The sequence below is a fragment of the Salvelinus namaycush genome, chromosome 4 (assembly GCF_016432855.1).
Source record: "Salvelinus namaycush isolate Seneca chromosome 4, SaNama_1.0, whole genome shotgun sequence".
Lineage (NCBI taxonomy): Eukaryota > Metazoa > Chordata > Actinopteri > Salmoniformes > Salmonidae > Salvelinus > Salvelinus namaycush.
Window position 1 is genome coordinate 3,607,163 of NC_052310.1, and position 22,376 is coordinate 3,629,538.

General features: G+C 46.3%; 1 protein-coding gene across 1 annotated transcript in view; it reads right to left on the bottom strand.

The window, feature by feature from the left end:
* The window catches only part of LOC120046070 (prosaposin-like), a 30,217-nt gene extending 10,943 nt beyond the window's left edge, over positions 1-19,274 (bottom strand). Inside the window, exons 1-7 of the mRNA XM_038991002.1 lie at positions 19,133-19,274; positions 5,541-5,674; positions 5,322-5,396; positions 4,508-4,633; positions 2,125-2,349; positions 1,633-1,776; positions 1,087-1,143 (exon numbers count right to left, since the gene is read on the bottom strand). Coding sequence (XP_038846930.1) covers positions 1,087-1,143; positions 1,633-1,776; positions 2,125-2,349; positions 4,508-4,633; positions 5,322-5,396; positions 5,541-5,674; positions 19,133-19,166 — 795 coding nt within the window. The 5' untranslated portion in view covers positions 19,167-19,274. The remainder of the gene's footprint in view (positions 1-1,086; positions 1,144-1,632; positions 1,777-2,124; positions 2,350-4,507; positions 4,634-5,321; positions 5,397-5,540; positions 5,675-19,132) is intronic.
* Positions 19,275-22,376: the final 3,102 nt, after the last annotated feature.

Consider the following 22,376-nt stretch of genomic DNA (forward strand, 5'->3'; position numbering starts at 1 on the left):
TGCCAAGGACTCAGGTATTAGCATTCAGCACAGAGAAACATCGTGATGCAGTTCAAGAACAGTAAAATGTGAGTACTTGAAGTAAGTAGCACTAGTGGACAGACCGTACAGAAGCTAGGGCTGTGGGCAGACAGAAAATGCCAGATCTTTCTACAATGGTAGTCATCCATTAACAGATGGACAACGGAGATGATTGTCTGTCAAAACGCTCGATACATCAGCCTTTTTGCCGGACAAAAATGGGACAATGCTGAATGCATAATAAGGATTTCATGCAAGTCTCTGTGTGGCCGCAGCCTAAAGGGTGTGAGACTACAGACTGAACACAGAGAAACCTACCTGTTCCTAGAGACCCACAGCAACCCCAGGAGAGAGCAGGAGGGGAGAGAGAGCGAGAGAGCAGGAGGGGAGAGAGCAGGAGGGGAGAGAGCAGGAAGAGGCGCATGAATGGAGGGGAAAATAAAAACAAACGATTAAAGATGTGAATGGAATCAGCAGGCTAGGAGGAGCTGTAGTAAGAGTCTGGATATATATATATATATATGATACACTAAATTATTATGACATACACATATTGGTTCACGTATAAACCTGTTAAGTATTTGTCAGGCAACACTGTGCAGAGTTATCAGCTACAATTACACATCAGCAGAAGAGAAACCTCTCCAGTTTGGGGGGCGGCTGAAAACCAGAAGTGGTGCACTAAATATATGAAACAGGATGCCATTTTGGAGACACCCTAGAAGACAATGAGTGACTGACCATGGACATGAGCTGCAGGGCGACGAGAGGAGCGTACTGGCTGATATACTGAGACACCCTAGAAGACAATGAGTGACTGACCATGGACATGAGCTGCAGGGCGACGAGAGGAGCATACTGGCTGATATACTGAGACACCCTAGAAGACAATGAGTGACTGACCATGGACATGAGCTGCAGGGCGACGAGAGGAGCATACTGGCTGATATACTGAGACACCCTAGAAGACAATGAGTGACTGACCATGGACATGAGCTGCAGGGCGACGAGAGGAGCATACTGGCTGATATACTGAGACACCCTAGAAGACAATGAGTGACTGACCATGGACATGAGCTGCAGGGCGACGAGAGGAGCGTACTGGCTGATATACTGCTTGCACTGAAACACAGAAGACAAAACAGTCAGAAACAAAGTCAGTCAAAACCAATGATCTTCCAGCTTCATAGATTGGAAGTATTTCTTGATCAATCAAATGTATTTATAAAGCCCTTTTTTTTTTTTTTTTACTTCCTAGAATGGCGGGAACCTAGGAAGAAACCTAGAGAGGAACCAGGCTCTGAGGGGTGGCCGGTCCTCTTCTGGCTGTGCCGGGCTAGAGATTATTAAGGCCAGACTGTTCAACATGTTTGAACATTCATGGATAACGAGCAGGGTCAAATAAACCAACTAATGCATTAAACCAGATGGCATCTAGGGCACAAACTGTAAATTCGATTATGGCTAATTCCATTGCTGGATTACTCAAAATAGTCACTCCACCGAACTTGTTTAAAAACTCCGTAGCCAGATCACTAACTCCGTAGCCAGATCACTAACTCCGTAGCCAGATCACTAACTCCTAGCTAGATAAGTACGTAGTCCTCTCACCATGTCAGAGATTCCAGGCCCCAGCAGGTCACACTGGCTCTGGATCCGTTCGATCAGAGAGTTGACGAAGGTAGTGTTTCTCTTCGCCTCGTCCTGGAAGTCTGTGATGAACTTCACACAGTCCTCACACAAGTCTCCAGCCTCCTACAAGGAGACAGAAGACCCTCACTAGTGAATAAAGGAGTAGCAGTTACACATTAAGAAATCAGTGACAGTTTAAAGTTGGTACTGGGTCATGTTCAGTAGTGAAATAACAGTTTGGAATGGGAAAGTACAGCCAGAATTTGATCAATAAGACAGATTTCAGTTGCAAAAAGATTTGGTACTTTGTGCCCTACTGAACATAACTTATGTGCAGCTATGCTGAGCACCATAGTAAATTATAACTCTAATGATTTTGTAAAGTCCTTTAACAATTATTACACAGACACCCAATCCTAGACACCAAAGACCAGAATTACAACCCCCAAAATTCTACGACGACTGGCGTACCTGTTTAGGAACCTCTTGCTTGGTGTTCTCCTGGGCCTGGGGGTAGAGGAGCCCAGGGATGTTGAGGAGGAAGGGGGCGACCCTCTGGGCCAGGTCTTCCTGAGGAATCTCATTGGACGTGAGCTGTGGGATCTGGTTAGACTGGATCTGAGACTGGAGTCTGGCCAGAGCTGCCTGCTGGGAGTCACACAGACCTATGGCACCACACACCACCTGAGGGTTCATCTGGAATCCAGAAACATCAGACTCTGGTCACTACAGTCTGTACATCTCACTACTGGTATGCACACTACAATAAACTCAGGGTCAATTTCCCACTTCACAGATCCAGATCAGGCCTTGTCCTGGACCAAAACAATATTTCCAATGAAAGTGTGTTTGAGTCCAGGAACCTGGTTAATCTATATGCAGCTGGCATCCTTCTAGATGCCACCGTGTTCCCCAGTCCAACAGAACAGCCACCGTGTTCCCCAGTCCCCAACAGAATATCTACCGTGTTCCCCAGTCCCCAACAGAATATCTGTGTACTTTCCAATAAATGACCATTACTACACAGAGCTCAACTCTAATGACTAAAAATGGCCCTGTGTCTGTCCCACTACGGGTGTAGCTAGAGCCCCACTACGGGTGTAGCTAGAGCCCCACTACGGGTGTAGCTAGAGCCCCACTACGGGTGTAGCTAGAGCCCCACTACGGGTGTAGCTAGAGCTACACTACGGGCTAGTGTTACATAATGGCCCATATATCCTCCTAATGTTTACTAGGGTGAACCCAACTTTTAATCTGAGGAGCTCTCAGATTTCAATGTTCAATAGCAATACAATAAACCTGAATCCACAGAAAACACAAACCAATTCACAAATACTGATATAAACTACTATGAGATGGAGTCAAATGTGAGTGACTGTGCCCATCAATAAACACTGTCAGGTGTTTATAACAATCCCACTGCAATGTGTGATGTAGGATTTCTTGCAAGACATCATTGCCACACCGTAGTGTGAAAAATTCTGTGTTCTCCAAGGAAAATAAATCTGCATGTAAAATCTTCTTAAACTCTTCCTGGGTTTCGGACGGCTCGCCATCCGTGGTGGAACTGAATCCATACTCATAAAACCTGACCAAATCCTGGCGTCAATCTTTCCCTCAATCCCTTCACAGCACCTTTGTATAGATAAGTGTTAATATCCAGTTCACCCTTTCAGTTTTATACAACTCAATGATTTGAAATGTAGTTTCTTCGTGGAATGGCGGTAGCTCTACGCGTTCCGTTCGAACTCTTTTCCCCCCCTCAGCAAGTTGGAGCCAACTGGTGCATGATGGGAGGTTAGGAGAGGGACTAAGAATACTGAGTTTTGATTGGCTCAAAGTGAACTGCTCGTCATGCAGCTTCTGACAGCTGATTTGTAATAGGAGTCAACTTAAACATATCAATATAGTATAACATGATTGGTTACTGGAATCTCACTAGTAGTCAACGTGCGTTACACCAGTCTCACAGTATCATGCCCAGCACCTTCAGTGTCAACATTTAACTTATAGTATTGTAAAGTGTCACAACTCAAGTGATCGTCAATGTTGCTTTAACTTGTTTGTCAAATGTTATATTGGAGCAGTGACAGACTTTCCCAACCTAATATCCATTCAGTCACAACATATTGCGGTCCTTGGACTAGTCTGCATGAAAGTCATTTTATAATGATAAGACTGTATGATAAACATTACGGCCAACAGAAATCCAGTCCATCTTGGCTCATCAGGTATGCTGTGATTTAAGAATGTACAAAGCTGTCGTCAAGGCAAAGGGTGGATACTTTGAAGAAACTCAATATGTTTAACACTTGTTTGGTTACTACATGATTCCATATGTGTTATTTCATAGTGTTGATGTCTTCACTATTATTCTACAATGTAGAAAATAGTAAAAACAAAGAAACTGTAATGAGTAGGTGTCCAAACTTTTGACTGGTACGAGAGAGATATATATATACATACACACACACACACACACACACACACTGAGACTGTTACCTGACAAAAATAAGGGGTTAAATACCTGTGTAAATTTCTTTAAATAATAATTCCCGATCTTATCTCTCAAAGATATAAAACAGTACAAACTTCGTTTTGATTTGGGGGGGGGGCTCTATGTAGTGAAACTGTAATTCAATACATTTGTATGGGCTAATAGCATTAAGGATAAACATTTATCATCAAATTCAAATGGCTAAATTATCCTTGGAATGACCTTGAAACAATGCCATTTAGCTTCGCAGAATGAGGATGTTGGATTGATTCTGAATAACAAACCATTTCTCTCTCCCTCTCTGTGTGTCTGTAGGCTAGCTTACTTTCCTATAAACCACTGTGTGTGTGTGTGTACCAGCTCTCCAGCGATGATACCAATGAGGATAGGGTAGTATTTGTCCACCGTCTCTTTACACTCTGCAGCCAGGCTCTTTTCAGGGATCAGGTGACAGGCCTTCTCCAGGACGTCCAGGATCTCACCCTAGAGGACATGAACATCAGCTTAGAGACGCCCAGCCTCAGACCCCACTATGTGGCGCGACCCCCCCCCCCCCCCCAGCCTCTCCTCTGGCCCCCCCAGCCTCAGACCCCACTATGTGGCGCGACACCCACCCCCCCCCCCCAGCCTCTCCTCTGGCCCCCCCAGCCTCAGACCCCACTATGTGGCGCGACACCCCCCCCCCCAGCCTCTCCTCTGGCCCCCCCAGCCTCAGACCCCACTATGTGGAGCGACGGCCCCCCCCCAGCCTCAGACCCCACTATGTGGCGCGATGGGCCCCCCCCCCCCCCAGCCTCTCCTCTGGCCCCCCCAGCCTCAGACCCCACTATGTGAAGCGATGGCCCCCCCAGCCTGTCCTCTGGGACCCCCAGCCTCAAACCCCACTATGTGGAGCGATGGCCCCCCCAGCCTCTCCTCTGGGACCCCCAGCGGTTCCATGTATTGGAACCATTCCAGAAATAGCACCCGATTCAACTAATCATCAAACCCTTTACTACGTAAATCACATGAACTAATTCAGGACGACAACATTTTTAAATGTTGGAAAACAGTTTTGGCATATTTGTACCACTTGTGTACACTGGATAGAAGACAGTTTGGCAGAGCATGAATTTGTTTTCAGCAACAACAAAAACAGGGAACTTCCCCACATTCCTCCTCCATGACTCACCTGAGTAGCATTGTTGTTCAGCAGCTGGTCCACCGCAATCAGCAACCCCTTACACAGGTCACATGGCACGGATTTCTGAAACAGGGAGGAGGGAGTTGATTAGGGAAGCAAAACCAAGGCCAGGATAAACTATGTCCACTGTTCATCCGTTTACACAGGGAAAATACCTTTCCCCCCTTCATAAGACAGCATGCTAGATAAAGTAGACTAGAGTCTCACCATCTGGGGCTGGTTCCATACGTTCTGCTGGCAGTGGACTACGGCGCCACAGATGGAGGCAGTCTTCACATTTTGGCACCAGTAGGGAGGACCACGGGCACACTGTTCAGTACCCAACAGAGGGGTGGCGACAGCTAGGAGAGAGAGTAGACACTAACGTTAGCCACACTGTTCTGGACCCAACAGAGGGGTGGTGACAGCTAGGAGACACTGTTCTGGACCCAACAGAAGGGTGGCGACAGCTAGGAGACACTGTTCAGTACCCAACAGAGGGGTGGCGACAGCTAGGAGACACTGTTCTGGACCCAACAGAGGGGTGGTGACAGCTAGGAGCCACTGTTCTGGACCCAACAGAGGGGTGGTGACAGCTAGGAGCCACTGTTCTGGACCCAACAGAGGGGTGGTGACAGCTAGGAGCCACTGTTCTGGACCCAACAGAGGGGTGGTGACAGCTAGGAGACACTGTTCTGGACCCAACAGAGGGGTGGTGACAGCTAGGAGACACTGTTCTGGACCCAACAGAGGGGTGGTGACAGCTAGGAGACACTGTTCTGGACCCAACAGAGGGGTGGTGACAGCTAGGAGACACTGTTCTGGACCCAACAGAGGGGTGGTGACATCTAGGAGACACTGTTCTGGACCCAACAGAAGGGTGGTGACAGCTAGGAGACACTGTTCTGGACCCAACAGAGGGGTGGTGACAGCTAGGAGACACTGTTCTGGACCCAACAGAGGGGTGGTGACAGCTAGGAGACACTGTTCTGGACCCAACAGAGGGGTGGTGACATCTAGGAGACACTGTTCTGGACCCAACAGAAGGGTGGTGACAGCTAGGAGCCACAATGTTCTGGACCCAACAGAGGGGTGTTGACAGCTAGGAGACACTGTTCAGTACCCAACAGAGGGGTGGCGACAGCTAGGAGACACTGTTCTGGACCCAACAGAGGGGTGGTGACAGCTAGGAGACACTGTTCTGGACCCAACAGAAGGGTGGTGACAGCTAGGAGACACTGTTCTGGACCCAACAGAGGGGTGGTGACAGCTAGGAGACACTGTTCTGTACCCAACAGAGGGGTGGTGACAGCTAGGAGACACTGTTCTGGACCCAACAGAAGGGTGGCTGCTAGGAGACACTGTTCTGGACCCAACAGAAGGGTGGCGACAGCTAGGAGACACTGTTCTGGACCCAACAGAGGGGTGGTGACAGCTAGGAGACACTGTTCTGGACCCAACAGAAGGGTGGTGACAGCTAGGAGACACTGTTCTGGACCCAACAGAAGGGTGGCTGCTAGGAGACACTGTTCTGGACCCAACAGAGGGGTGGTGACAGCTAGGAGACACTGTTCTGGACCCAACAGATGGGTGGTGACAGCTAGGAGACACTGTTCTGGACCCAACAGAGGGGTGGTGACAGCTAGGAGACACTGTTCTGTACCCAACAGAGGGGTGGTGACAGCTAGGAGACACTGTTCTGTACCCAACAGAGGGGTGGTGACAGCTAGGAGACACTGTTCTGGACCCAACAGAAGGGTGGCTGCTAGGAGACACTGTTCTGGACCTAACAGAAGGGTGGCGACAGCTAGGAGACACTGTTCTGGACCCAACAGAAGGGTGGCGACAGCTAGGAGACACTGTTCTGGACCCAACAGAGGGGTGGTGACAGCTAGGAGACACTGTTCTGGACCCAACAGAAGGGTGGTGACAGCTAGGAGACACTGTTCTGGACCCAACAGAAGGGTGGCTGCTAGGAGACACTGTTCTGGACCCAACAGAGGGGTGGTGACAGCTAGGAGACACTGTTCTGGACCCAACAGAAGGGTGGCTGCTAGGAGACACTGTTCTGGACCCAACAGAGGGGTGGTGACAGCTAGGAGACACTTCTGGACCCAACAGAGGGGTGGTGACAGCTAGGAGACACTGTTCTGGACCCAACAGAGGGGTGGCGACAGCTAGGAGACACTGTTCTGGACCCAACAGAAGGGTGGTGACAGCTAGGAGACACTGTTCTGGACCCAACAGAGGGGTGGTGACAGCTAGGAGACACTGTTCTGGACCCAACAGAGGGGTGGCGACAGCTAGGAGACACTGTTCTGGACCCAACAGAGGGGTGGTGACAGCTAGGAGACACAATGTTCTGGACCCAACAGAGGGGTGGTGACGGCTAGGAGACACTGTTCTGGACCCAACAGAAGGGTGGTGACAGCTAGGAGACACTGTTCTGGACCCAACAGAAGGGTGGTGACAGCTAGGAGACACTGTTCTGGACCCAACAGAGGGGTGGTGACAGCTAGGAGACACTGTTCTGGACCCAACAGAAGGGTGGTGACAGCTAGGAGACACTGTTCTGGACCCAACAGAGGGGTGGTGACAGCTAGGAGACACTGTTCTGGACCCAACAGAAGGGTGGTGACAGCTAGGAGACACTGTTCTGTACCCAACAGAGGGGTGGCGACAGCTAGGAGACACTGTTCTGGACCCAACAGAGGGGTGGCGACAGCTAGGAGACACTGTTCTGGACCCAACAGAAGGGTGGCGACAGCTAGGAGACACTGTTCAGTACCCAACAGAGGGGTGGTGACAGCTAGGAGACACTGTTCTGGACCCAACAGAAGGGTGGTGACAGCTAGGAGACACTGTTCTGGACCCAACAGAGGGGTGGTGACAGCTAGGAGACACTGTTCTGGACCCAACAGAAGGGTGGTGACAGCTAGGAGACACTGTTCTGGACCCAACAGAGGGGTGGTGACAGCTAGGAGACACTGTTCTGGACCCAACAGAAGGGTGGTGACAGCTAGGAGACACTGTTCAGTACCCAACAGAGGGGTGGTGACAGCTAGGAGACACTGTTCTGGACCCAACAGAAGGGTGGTGACAGCTAGGAGACACTGTTCTGGACCCAACAGAGGGGTGGTGACAGCTAGGAGACACTGTTCAGTACCCAACAGAGGGGTGGTGACAGCTAGGAGACACTGTTCTGGACCCAACAGAAGGGTGGTGGCTGCTAGGAGACACTGTTCTGGACCCAACAGAGGGGTGGTGACAGCTAGGAGACACTGTTCAGTACCCAACAGAGGGGTGGTGACAGCTAGGAGACACTGTTCTGGACCCAACAGAGGGGTGGTGACAGCTAGGAGACACTGTTCTGGACCCAACAGAGGGGTGGTGACAGCTAGGAGACACTGTTCTGGACCCAACAGAGGGGTGGTGACAGCTAGGAGACACTGTTCTGGACCCAACAGAGGGGTGGTGACAGCTAGGAGACACTGTTCTGGACCCAACAGAGGGGTGGTGACAGCTAGGAGACACTGTTCAGTACCCAACAGAGGGGTGGTGACAGCTAGGAGACACTGTTCTGGACCCAACAGAAGGGTGGTGACAGCTAGGAGACACTGTTCTGGACCCAACAGAAGGGTGGCGACAGCTAGGAGACACTGTTCTGGACCCAACAGAGGGGTGGCGACAGCTAGGAGACACTGTTCTGGACCCAACAGAGGGGTGGTGACAGCTAGGAGACACTGTTCTGGACCCAACAGAAGGGTGGCTGCTAGGAGACACTGTTCTGGACCCAACAGAGGGGTGGTGACAGCTAGGAGACACTGTTCTGGACCCAACAGAAGGGTGGTGACAGCTAGGAGACACTGTTCTGGACCCAACAGAGGGGTGGTGACAGCTAGGAGACAATGTTCTGGACCCAACAGAGGGGTGGTGACAGCTAGGAGACACTGTTCTGGACCCAACAGAGGGGTGGTGACAGCTAGGAGACACTGTTCTGGACCCAACAGAGGGGTGGTGACAGCTAGGAGACACTGTTCAGTACCCAACAGAGGGGTGGCGACAGCTAGGAGACACTGTTCTGGACCCAACAGAAGGGTGGCGACAGCTAGGAGACACTGTTCTGGACCCAACAGAGGGGTGGTGACAGCTAGGAGACACTGTTCTGGACCCAACAGAGGGGTGGTGACAGCTAGGAGACACTGTTCTGGACCCAACAGAAGGGTGGTGACAGCTAGGAGACACTGTTCAGTACCCAACAGAGGGGTGGTGACAGCTAGGAGACACTGTTCTGGACCCAACAGAGGGGTGGTGACAGCTAGGAGACACTGTTCTGGACCCAACAGAAGGGTGGCGACAGCTAGGAGACACTGTTCTGGACCCAACAGAGGGGTGGTGACAGCTAGGAGACACTGTTCTGGACCCAACAGAAGGGTGGCGACAGCTAGGAGACACTGTTCAGTACCCAACAGAGGGGTGGTGACAGCTAGGAGACACTGTTCTGGACCCAACAGAGGGGTGGCGACAGCTAGGAGACACTGTTCAGTACCCAACAGAAGGGTGGCGGCTGCTAGGAGACACTGTTCTGGACCCAACAGAAGGGTGGTGACAGCTAGGAGACACTGTTCTGGACCCAACAGAGGGGTGGTGACAGCTAGGAGACACTGTTCTGGACCCAACAGAGGGGTGGTGACAGCTAGGAGACACTGTTCTGGACCCAACAGAAGGGGTGGTGACAGCTAGGAGACACTGTTCTGGACCCAACAGAGGGGTGGTGACAGCTAGGAGACACTGTTCTGGACCCAACAGAGGGGTGGTGACAGCTAGGAGACACTGTTCTGGACCCAACAGAGGGGTGGCGACAGCTAGGAGACACTGTTCTGGACCCAACAGAAGGGTGGTGACAGCTAGGAGACACTGTTCTGGACCCAACAGAAGGGTGGTGACAGCTAGGAGACACTGTTCTGGACCCAACAGAAGGGTGGTGACAGCTAGGAGACACTGTTCTGGACCCAACAGAAGGGTGGTGACAGCTAGGAGACACTGTTCTGGACCCAACAGAGGGGTGGTGACAGCTAGGAGACACTGTTCTGGACCCAACAGAAGGGTGGCGACAGCTAGGAGACACTGTTCAGTACCCAACAGAAGGGTGGTGACAGCTAGGAGACACTGTTCTGGACCCAACAGAAGGGTGGCGACAGCTAGGAGACACTGTTCAGTACCCAACAGAGGGGTGGTGACAGCTAGGAGACACTGTTCTGGACCCAACAGAGGGGTGGTGACAGCTAGGAGACACTGTTCTGTACCCAACAGAAGGGTGGTGACGGCTATCACCCATCTATCCCAAACGGTCGGTGTAGCAGAAGTGACACTGCCCTACACATTCTTAGATAAACAGTGTATGTTAAACATTAATTGGTTTATAAGTCAGCCTATTTGTTTGAAGGATCTGTTCAAGCCTAGCCGTTATACTGAAGACATTGGCCTACGGTATGTAACCCAGTCCTACAGCATGTATGTAACCCAGTCCCAGGCCTACGGTATGTAACCCAGTCCTACAGCATGTATGTAACCTAGTTCCAGCCCTACAGCATGTATGTAACCTAGTCCTACAGCATGTATGTAACCTAGTCCTACAGCATGTATGTAACCTAGTCCTACAGCATGTATGTAACCTAGTCCCAGTCCTACAGCATGTATGTAACCTAGTCCCAGTCCTACAGCATGTATGTAACCTAGTCCCAGTCCTACAGTATGCATGCAACCTAGTCCTACAGTATGCATGCAACCTAGTCCTACAGTATGCATGCAACCTAGTCCTACAGTATGCATGCAACCTAGTCCTACAGTATGCATGCAACCTAGTCCTACAGTATGCATGCAACCTAGTCCTACAGTATGCATGCAACCTAGTCCTACAGTATGCATGCAACCTAGTCCTACAGTATGCATGCAACCTAGTCCTACAGTATGCATGCAACCTAGTCCCAGGTCCAGTTCCTTTTCAAACAGGCGAAAGTAGAGACGTATTACAATTCCCTAAAATAAATCTGAGAACTGGAAGTGAAAGAAGGATCATGCGACTCGTAAGGGAAATACCACGACCAACTAGGTCTATTTCCTCATCTGATCAGAGAGAGGCAGAGAAGTTCACTATATTTCAGTTTTGGAAACAGATCCTACCAAGAAACCACAGTGGAAAGCACCCAACACCAACCATCTGTTATATATATATATACACACACACACATGTTAGAGAGGTCAACGAGGTCAGCGTCCAATCCTCCAACATCTGGAGAAAATTAAAGGCAGTTGGCCTCAATATGAACACAACAGCTATACACACAGTGTACAAAACATTAAGAACACCTTCCTAATATTGAGTTACACCTCTCCCTTTTGCCCTCAGAACAGCCTCAATACGTTAGGTCATGGACTTCACACGGTGTCGAAAGCGTTCTACAGGGATGCTGGCCCATGTGGAGTCCAATGCTTCCCACAGTTGTGTAAAGTTGGCTGGATGTCCGTTGGGTGGTGGAGTACTCTTGATACAAAACGGGAAACTATTGAGCATGAAAAACCCAGCAGTGTTGCAGTTCTTTGACACACTCAAACTACCACACCCCGTTCAAAAGGCACATCAACGGTTTGTCTTTCCCAGTCACCCTCTGAATGGGACACATACACAAGCCATGTCTCAAGGATTAAAAATCCTTCTTTAAACCGTCTCCCCCCTTTCATCTACACCGACTGAAATTGGAATTAGCAGGAGTGTCATGGATGGATCGCGCTCACCCCCCACGCGAACCATGAAAAGCCCCCCAGACCATTATTCCTCCACCAAACATTACAGTTGGCACTATGCATTGGGGCAGGTAGCGTTCTCCTGGCATCCGCCAAACCCAGATTTGTCCCGTTTCCAGAGTCCAATGGCGGCAAGCTTTACACCACTCCAGCCAATGCGTAGCAGTGCGCATGGTGATCTTAGGCTTGTGTGCAGCTGCTCAGCCATGGAAACCCATGAAGCTTCCGACAAAGTTATTGTGCTGACGTTGCGTCCAGGGGCAGTTTGGAACTCAGTAGTGGTCCCGTTCTGTGAGCTTGTGGCCTACCACTTCACGGCTGAGCCGGTGTTGCGCCAAGACATTTCTCACTTCACAATAACAGCACTTACAGTTGACTGGGGCAGCTCTAGCAGGACAGACATTTGACGAGCTGACTATGATGCCAAGCTGAAAGTCACTGAGCTCTTCAGTACGGGACATTCCACTGCCAATGTTTGTCTATAGAGATTGCATGTCTGTGTGCTCGATTTCATACACCTGTCAGCAATGGGTGTGGCTGAAATAGCCAAATCCACTAATTTGAAGGGGTGTCCACACACACACAAAAGTACACAGTTGTCCCTGAAAAGAGAACCTACGGAAGACAAAAATATAACAGTCATAGTGTACTGAAATGTCAGTACTCCCCCCCCCCCCCCCCCCCAATACTAGAACGTGTTACTTTCGGTACCTCTGTCAAACACGTTTCACGTCATATACAGATTGAGAGGATCAAGTCCATCTAGTAATTTGTCTGAATGTTCTCTAGCTAGCCAGGCTAGCTGACAGAGAGTAAGCCACGTTTGAGAAGCGAGAGGAGAGAAAAGAGACAGCTTCTTTTAAAAACATACCTCTATGCCTACAGCGTGACAAAACTGGCTCCATAAGAAAATTACAATATTATATATTAAGTCAGCAACAAAAAAAGAAACGGCCCTTTTTCAGGACCTTCATTGTAAAGGGTTTAAACACTGTTTCCCATGCTTGTTCAATGAACCATAAACAATTAATGAACATGCACCTGTGGAACGGTCTTTAAGACACTAACAGCTTACAGACGGTAGGCAATTAAGGTCACAGTTATGAAAACTTAGGACACTAAAGAGGCCTTTCTACTGACTCTGATAAACACCAAAAGAAAGATGCCCAGGGTCCCTGCTCATCTACGTGAACGTGCCTTAGGCATGCTGCAAGGAGGCTTGAGGACTGCAGATGAGGCCAGGGCAATACATTGACACATCCGTACTGTGAGACGCCTAAGACAGCGCTACAGGGAGACAGGGCGGACAGCTGATCGTCCTCGCAGTGGCAATCCACGTGTAACACCTGCATAGGATCGGTACATCCGTACATCACACCTGCGGGACAGGTACAGGATGGCAACAACAACTGCCCGAGTTACACCAGGAACCCACAATCCCTCCATCAGTGCTCAGACTGTCCGCAATAGGCTGAGAGAGGCTGGACTGAGGGGTTGTAGGACTGTTGTAAGGCAGGTCCTCACCAGACATGACCGGCAACAACGTCGCCTATGGGCACAAACTCACCGTCGCTGGACCAGACAGGACTGGTAAAAAGTGCTCTTCACTGACGAGTCGTGGTTTTGTCTCACCAGGGGTGATGATCGGATTCGCGTTTATCGTCGAAGGAATGAGCGTTACACCGAGGCCTGTACTCTGGAGCGGGATCGATTTGGAGGTGGAGGGTCCGTCATGGTCTGGGGCGGTGTGTCACAGCATCATTGGACTGAGCTTGTTGTCATTGCAGGCAATCTCAACGCTGTGCGTTACAGGGAAGACATCCTCCTCCCTCATGTGGTACCCTTCCTGCAGGCTAATCCTGACATGACCCTCCAACATGACAATGCCACCAGCCATACTTTATGGAAATTGTCTCTGGTTCAGGTGTCAGTTAAACTGCAGTACCGACACAAAGCTATAGGCGCAGTCAAAACCATGCTTCTAGACCAGAACCCTGGCCCCTTGAGCCCTGGGTGGAGCATTGCACCCTGGGAGTTGAAATACACTCTGAATCATAGTATAAATGTGTACATTTACATTTGAGTCATTGAGCAGACGCGCTTATCCAGAGCGACTTACAAGTACATACATTCATACTTTTTTGTACTGGTCCCCCGTGGGAATCGAACCCACAACCCTGGCGTTGCAAGCGCCATGCTCTACCAACTGAGCCACACGGGGACTAGGGTTGAGTTCCTTTGCTCAATGGCAGACAGATTTGTCACCTAGTCTGGGATTCCAACTAGCAAGCTTCAGAAACGAGCTTAAGTGCTTGTTGCTTTGGCACTAAACTCTTCATTTATTACAGAATTAACTTAACTGTAATAGATTCTAGGTCTAATGAACGTTATAGCTCAGCAAACCCTGATATGTATCAAATTACTTTTTTTTTTTTTTCCTGTAATTGTCAACAAAAAAATAAGTCAGACATGATTTTGCATAAGGGAAACTTCAGATGTTGCGTTATTTAATATTTGCGTTATTTAATATTTGAAAGAAAGTTGTTTTATCAGTTAAACATATTGTTCAGTGTTTAAAAAAAAACATTAAGCCCAGTGGTTGTTCTCCGACTTCAGCCAATACACTTCCTGTTTTGTTGTATCAATACAGCGTCGAGTATCGTTTTGGTATGGGTGGCAGGTAGCCTAGTGGTTAAGAGCATTGTGCAAATAACCGAAAGGTCGCTGGTTGGAATACGTGAGCCGACAAGGTGAAAAAAATCTGTCGGTGTGCCCTTCAGCAAGGCACTTAACCCTAGTTCCTCCTGTAAGTAAGTCTCTCTGGATAAGAGAGTCTATTATTGGGACAACACTAAACCGTTTTATATTTAACCAGGTGCAAAGGAGGGTTTTTTTGTTTGTTAAGGAGCGTGGTTTAGTAAGTCATGTTTCAGAGGATGCATGACTTGACTTTTGCCCCTCCCAAGCGTGTTGGGGGAGTTACAGCAACGAGATCGCAATTGGTGATCACTAAATTGAAAAAAAAAAAAGACACGATTACCTTTTGTGCACAAAACTGTTGAGTGTATTGTTGAAGCATATTTATCCATCACTAACTGCCGAAGATATTACCATTTTATTTTCAATCAAAGGCTACCATGAGTTGTTTTTTTTTTGTTGCCAAATTTGCAGAGACGCAAAAATGCTAATCTTCAGAGTCAAAGACGTAAAAACAAATGTTGCATTGACTGAGGGAAAGAAACTGACGATGCACAGCCTTTGCCAAATAAACCACCAATCTGATAGATAGCTACTCATGTGACAAAAGAAAAATCAAAAGACAAAAACCAACATAACATTGCCTAGTTATCACAAAGCCCCACTCCAAGCTAACAGCCTGAAGAGATAGCAGATAGGACAGTGCCTGTGTTCTGTAAGCACGAAACATTCCCGAAAGGGGGCGGTACTATGTGCACTTGTCCAATTAGAAACGCTCCTTTTGGTTCTGTTGCAAAACCTTGTACGATGTGCCCCAAAACTCATCCCCAGGCGTCTGAGGTCATAGTCAGCAACCCAATGTTAAACAAATCACTCATGTTCATATGCTGATAATACATTCACACTGCAGTGAGTCAACCATTCACTCTCCCATGCTGCCTTGTACTGGGAAAGCTACAGTAGAGATGGAGAAAATGAGGGGGGGGGGGGGCCTCTTAGGCAGACAAAAAAGAACAACTTGTTGCTCTATGAGGTGCTGGGCCTCGTTATCACAAGGACATTTCAGCTCGTCTGACTCCAATGAGCAAAGCCATTATGCTACATTGTCAGTGAGTCAGCTATTCACATTTTTTTTAACCACCTACTTTGAAAACATCACAAGGGGGATAAACATGACAAAAACAGGCTACATTTTAGGAGTCTACGCTGCCATGTTAGCCTATAGTTCTACAGTAAACTTGCCCGGCTTTTTTCGTAAAAAAATAAATAAAAATAAAAATAAAAAAGGACCATTCACGACTAACACAGTTGAGTGATCAATCTCATGTTTGAGTTTGATGAAGCATACTGGAACAGCTCAGAGCTGCTTGTAGCCTACGCCACTCAGCTGTGCGAGGCGGGAGCCACTCAGCTGTGCGAGGCGGGAGTGAATCAAACATCACATGGCGCCACAAAAGAACCTCCCCTTCACCTAAACACCCCCCCCCCCCCCCCCCCCCCCCCGACTGCACCTTCAGCTAACACCCCCCCCCCTTCAGCTAACCCCCCCACCCACGACTGCCCCTTCACCTAACCCCCCCACGACTGCTCCTTCAGCTAACCCCCCCCCCACCCACAACTGCTCCTTCAGCTAACCCCCCCCACCCACTTCCCATTTGATAGCCGATGCCAACGAGAGGGGGCAAATCAAAAAGTTTAGTCACGTACACAGTTTAGCAGATGTTATAGAGAGCACAACCAAATGCTTAAGCAGTACTCCTAATGACGACGTCAAAGAACTAGTCTCGTACTGATTGTGTTGTCTTCGTCGCAAACTAAGTGCTCTACAAATTACCTCAAAACTAAAAGGGGAACCAGAACAATTGTATTGCAGGAACTGATACCGAGCCTGTAGTTTTGCAAATATGAGAAATCATACGACTGACACTCACTGTGAGTAATCGAACAGTTTCATATCACACAGGGTGTTGTCAACAAGGAAGTTGACTGTTATAAATAGGCCTAGCCATTGTCTCTCTCAGAGCAGCAATATGACACCCTCAACACCCTGACCAAACTAGGACACTAAAGCAAAAGGTAACAAGCTTGTGCATGTTTATTACAACAAAGCTTTTTGTAATGATATTAGCCAATTAGGCCTATAGGGAAGACAGCTCTGCGTGATTAAGCATACAGCATGTATAGGGGAATGTGACAGACTGACTGCATGATTGATTTAGGGAGCGTGTTAAATAGTTTGCAGCAAAATTACTCTGGATCTGAATCATGGAAAGACAACATTATACATGTCGATACTAACATCTATTACTTAAAATCAGAAATAAATCCACACGATCAAAAAGTGAAGCGAAACATAAAATGAGGAAATTGAAAACGTCTACATAAAGACCCACTAGCTTTCACTACCCACACTCCCTTGGGGCCTACCTACCCACTCCAAGATTTACTTGTCCTACACACTTTGTCCCCGTTTTGTCTCAACAATCATTTGTTAGGACTTCTGCGTTAGGAACGTAGTTGGGGCGAAAGAACTTTGAGGATATGATTGCATTTGTTTAGATGAGAAAGGTAGAGGGGCCCCCATCATGCACCTGGATGGACTACCTCAAGAATACATGCTGTCTTTCAAATGACATTATTATTATTTTTAAGTGAACAGGAACACAGGTTAGAGTAGGGATAGATTGATTTGAGACGACAACAGTACTATACTTTGGTTCCCTAAAAGATGCTCCACGTAAAGGAGAGGGTACAGACTCAATGTAGACAGATGTAATAAAAACAGGTGTAAGAAACACATTGGCCTAGCTAGATACTGCGTTTAACTAAACGCATCACACCAACGGCTGAGCTAAAATGAGCTAGCATGAGGACTGCCACAGCCTGGAGGTGTGTTGGGTCATTGTCCTGTCGAAAAACAAAATGACAGTCCCACTAAGCGCAAACCAGATGGGATGGCGTATCGCTGCAGAATGCTGTGGTAGCCATGCTGGTTAAGTGTGCCTTGAATTCTAAATAAATCACTGACAGTGTCGCTAACAAAGCACCCCCACACAGCATATCACCTCCCCCTCCACGGTGGGAACCACACATGCAGAGATCATCCGTTCACCAACTCTGCGTCTCACAAAAGACACGGCGGTTGGAACAAAAAAAAAAAATCAGACTCATCAGACCAAAGGACAGATTTCCACCGATCTAATGTCCATTGCTCGTGTTTCTTGGCCCAAGCAAGTCTCTTCTTATTATTGGTGTCCTTTAGTAGTGGTTTCTTTGTAGCAATTTGACCATGAAGGCCTGATTCAGTCTCCTCTGGACAGTTGATGTTGAGGTGTGTGTTACTTGAACACTGTGAAGAATTTATTTGGGCTGCAATCTGAGGTGCAGTTAATTGCCAATATCTGAGGCTGGTAACTCTAATTAACTTATCTTCTGCAGCAGAGGTAACTCTGGGTCTTCCTTTCCTGTGGCGGTCCTCATGAGAGCCAGTTTCATCATAGCGCTTGATGGTTTTTGCGACTTCACTTGAAGAAACTTTCAAAGTTCTTGACATTTTTCAGGCTTGACTGACTTTCATGTCTTAAGGTAATATACTGTCGTTTCTCTTTACTTATTTGAGCTATTCTTGCCATAATATCTTCTACCAAATATCTTCTACCACCCCTACCTTGTCACAACTGATTGCCTCAAAAGCATTAAGGAAAGAAAGTCCACAAATTAACAAGGCACACCTGTTAATTGAAATGCATTGCAGGTGACTGACTACCTCGTGTAGCTGGTTGAGAAACTGCCAAACTGTCAAGGCAAAGGGTGGCTACTTTGAATAATCTAAAACATAAACTATTTTGTTTAAAACTTTGGGTTACTGCATGATTCCATGTGTTATTTCATAGTTGACGTCTTCGCTATTATTCTACAATGTAGAAAATAGTTTAAAAAATAAAGAAAAATCCTTAAACGAGGTGTCCAAACTTTTGACTGATATATAAATATAGCCATCGTTAGCGCTAATTTGCTGTCTCCTAGGAAGCGTCATAACACAATGATTAGCCAACGTTAGCCAGCTACTACAAAGTCGCTGCTGCTTCATCAGCTAGTTAGCTACACATCTTGAATGTGCATAAAGTGAAGGAATAGGTTTAAAATGTATCAGTGACATAGCTAAATGACTTGGCTAGCTAGCAATGGCTACTGTGTTGTTGTTTACGAAACGAAAGTAACCTGGATACTTTGTTTCTCTCTACAACTTTAACTAGCCATCTTTGATACAAAGTGACAATTATGTAACTAATCATACATTCTACATTGTATCATATTACCTGCGGAGACGAAAAACAGCGCAAGGCACAGCATGGCGGAGCTGTGTGAAGTCCCTCTTGTTGTGTGGAGTATATTTGAATCTCGGGTGTAGTTCTGAGAGCTGCTATGCAGGACGGGTGCTTGCTCTTGGTTTATATCACACAGCTTCTACTGTCTTTGTTTATAAGACGCCTCACCGTCAGCTGACCACTGAGCCCCGACATGTGACCGTCTTGTCTTGGCGTCTTTGATTGATCGATGTTTCCACAAATAACCATTTACTGTCATTTTTTTGTTGTTGTTGCTTTTAAAATAGATAGTATATCATTACGTATTAACATAATTGCAATTATGTGTAGACAAACATTCTCATTGTTCATCCCCACATTGACTAAAAAGGCTATAGGCACTTTATTTCTCATCACAATTGATCTTTAGCTAGTAGCCTATGAGGTGAACAATATGGGCACATTTAATTTTTGTATTTAACCTTTATTTAACTAGGCAAGTCAGTTAAGAACAAATTCGTATTTATAATAACGGCTTGCACATGATAAGATCACCGATCACTGTATTCAACTGATCAAATTCAACTTGGTTTGATTTCTACTGAGGGTTGGTACTCAATTTATCCCGTTTACACACAAATAAATAACCCACTGTTCCCCGGGCGCCGAAGACGGGGCTGTCGATAATGGCAGCCTCCGGCACTTCTCTGATTCAGAGGGGTTAAATGCGGAAGACACATTTCAGTTGAATGCGTTCCGTTGTACAACTCACTAGGTATCTCCTCGGGGAATATGTAGACGTACTACTGTAATGTAACGTCATTGCGCCAGATCACATTTATTTGATGTGATTTATTTTAACAGGGTGTATTGTGACAGAGAACAGCCATATTTCCTCAAAATAGTTATATTGCGTTGGGAGCGATATGGTGCAACAGCACAAAGCTCTAGTTAATGACACTAAAACGGAACTGCTACTTTTCATTCCTGTATTTTACTGTTGTGACTCAATCAGGGATTCAAGATGTTATTTTGTACAGAGGTTGCTTACCGTTATTAGAATGTATTTTATTGGAAATGTCATTAAATTAAGATGCCCTATGTTTATCTTGCATATATTCCTTTACATACAATTTGACTTAAATGTGAATGGTACACGTTTACTATATATATATATATATATATATATATATATATATATATATATATATATTATATATATATATTATATATATATATATATATAATATATATATATTACGTAGAGGTCCCCTGGAAAAAGTTAAGTTAGTCAAAACGCACCAATTTGTCAAACTGTCTGCGTTACTGTAGACTGTTTAGGCTACCCGTTTATCGTGAGTTTAATTTCTACCAGCTTCTACGTTAAAAACAAAGGTAGGCTACAGACTCCTGCCAAATGTTTTTGCTTTTTAAAAGTGTTCATTAAGAATCGCTTTTGGGGTGACAGATCATGATCTCATTCAGGAAAATAATTGCATAATTTGAAAAATGCAGCTGTCATAGTTTTTTTTTGCTGTCATTGTTTTTTTTTGCTGTAGCCTAAGTATTCTTTTCCATATGGACATTTATTTGCTTGCATTTTTCTTAAATATAAAAACTAAGTCCAAAGTAAATGATATTCAAATGAGCAACGCAAAACTTTTGAATCACGCACTAAGGTTTTACAGCAAACTCAGTTTAAAGCGTACATTTTTATTTAACTTAGGCAAGTCAGTCATTCTTATTTTCAATGACGGCCTATGAACAGTGGGTTAACTACCTTGTTCAGGGGCAGAACGACAGATTGTTACCTTGTCAGCCCGGGGATTCGATCTAGCAACCTTTTGGTTACTAGGCTACCTGCCGTCCTCTACACCTGCTACTGCTATTGATATGAATCGTTCAGTATTAGCCTACATTTACGGTTGGTTTGCTCATTTAGGTTGTATTTCTTTTTGGGTTTATTTCTGACACTAAATATGTCACTTATTTATGTAATAAGTGGGATCCTACAAACGTATTTTTGGGGTATTTAATTTCCGGGTTTTTTTTCCACCAGAAGGATCTTTCTCCAAATGTTCCTACATTTTATTAGTATTTATCTTCAGCTGGAGCTCAAGCTTAGTGGTTCTCATTTGAACCCTCGGTCATATTTTGTGAAGAAGAGTAACAGTGTTTTTGTACAATATCTTCATTAAATTGGGTCTAAATACATCTGCTTATCTCTTTACTATTTCCCTACATGGTAGCCTACCCACAATTGTACATTTACACGTGGATCATTTAGGAGACAACCTTGTCCTGACTTACAATCAGGCAAATCCTCAATCACAGATTCTTTCCAAGTTCACTTGTGAAATTCTGGGCATTGGATCAGGTCATATAGCCTACTGTAACATTACCACAGTTTGGGAAACACATGTGGCTGTGTTTACACAGGCAGCACAATTCTATTCTTTTTTTTTGGTTTACTTATTGGTCTGTTTACCAATCAGATCATTGGGAAAATGATCAGAATTGGGCTGCCTGTGTAAACTCAGCCATGGTGAAGGATGCTTAGAAATGGATCCTTAACGACCACAAGAGGGCAATAATATTAGATACCCAGATTGAATAGTAACCTACAGATAGATTGCAATGGTAGAATTGTAAATCCTCTATCCAGTGTTATTCCCTAAACCCCTCTAGTCTAGGTCATTGTTTAGTCTGAAGTTGTTGAATACTGAAATAATTTGAGTTTTGTTTTGTTGTAATTCCTTCGACATGACTGAAGGACAAAATACATGAGATGTGTTTCAATCCATCCCATTTGTTTTCAGGTTTGCCGCAGAGCTGTGGGGGAAAGGTGATAGACATTAATCACTGGAAAACAAACAATGGATGTCCACGAGCCTGAAGACAAGTGAGTTAGCAGCCTAGTTAAGTGTTCACTTTTTATCCTGAAATCTTAACTGTTTTAGATACCGTATCTAGTCCCTCTTTTTATGGTGACATCTTAACTGTTTTAGATACAGTATCTAGTCCCTCTTTTTATGGTGACATCTTAACTGTTTTAGATACCGTATCTAGTCCCTCTTTTTATGGTGACATCTTAACTGTTTTAGATACCGTATCTAGTCCCTCTTTTTATGGTGACATCTTAACTGTTTTAGATACCGTATCTAGTCCCTCTTTTTATCCTGACATCTTAACTGTTTTAGATACCGTATCTAGTCCCTCTTTTTATGGTGACATCTTAACTGTTTTATATACAGTA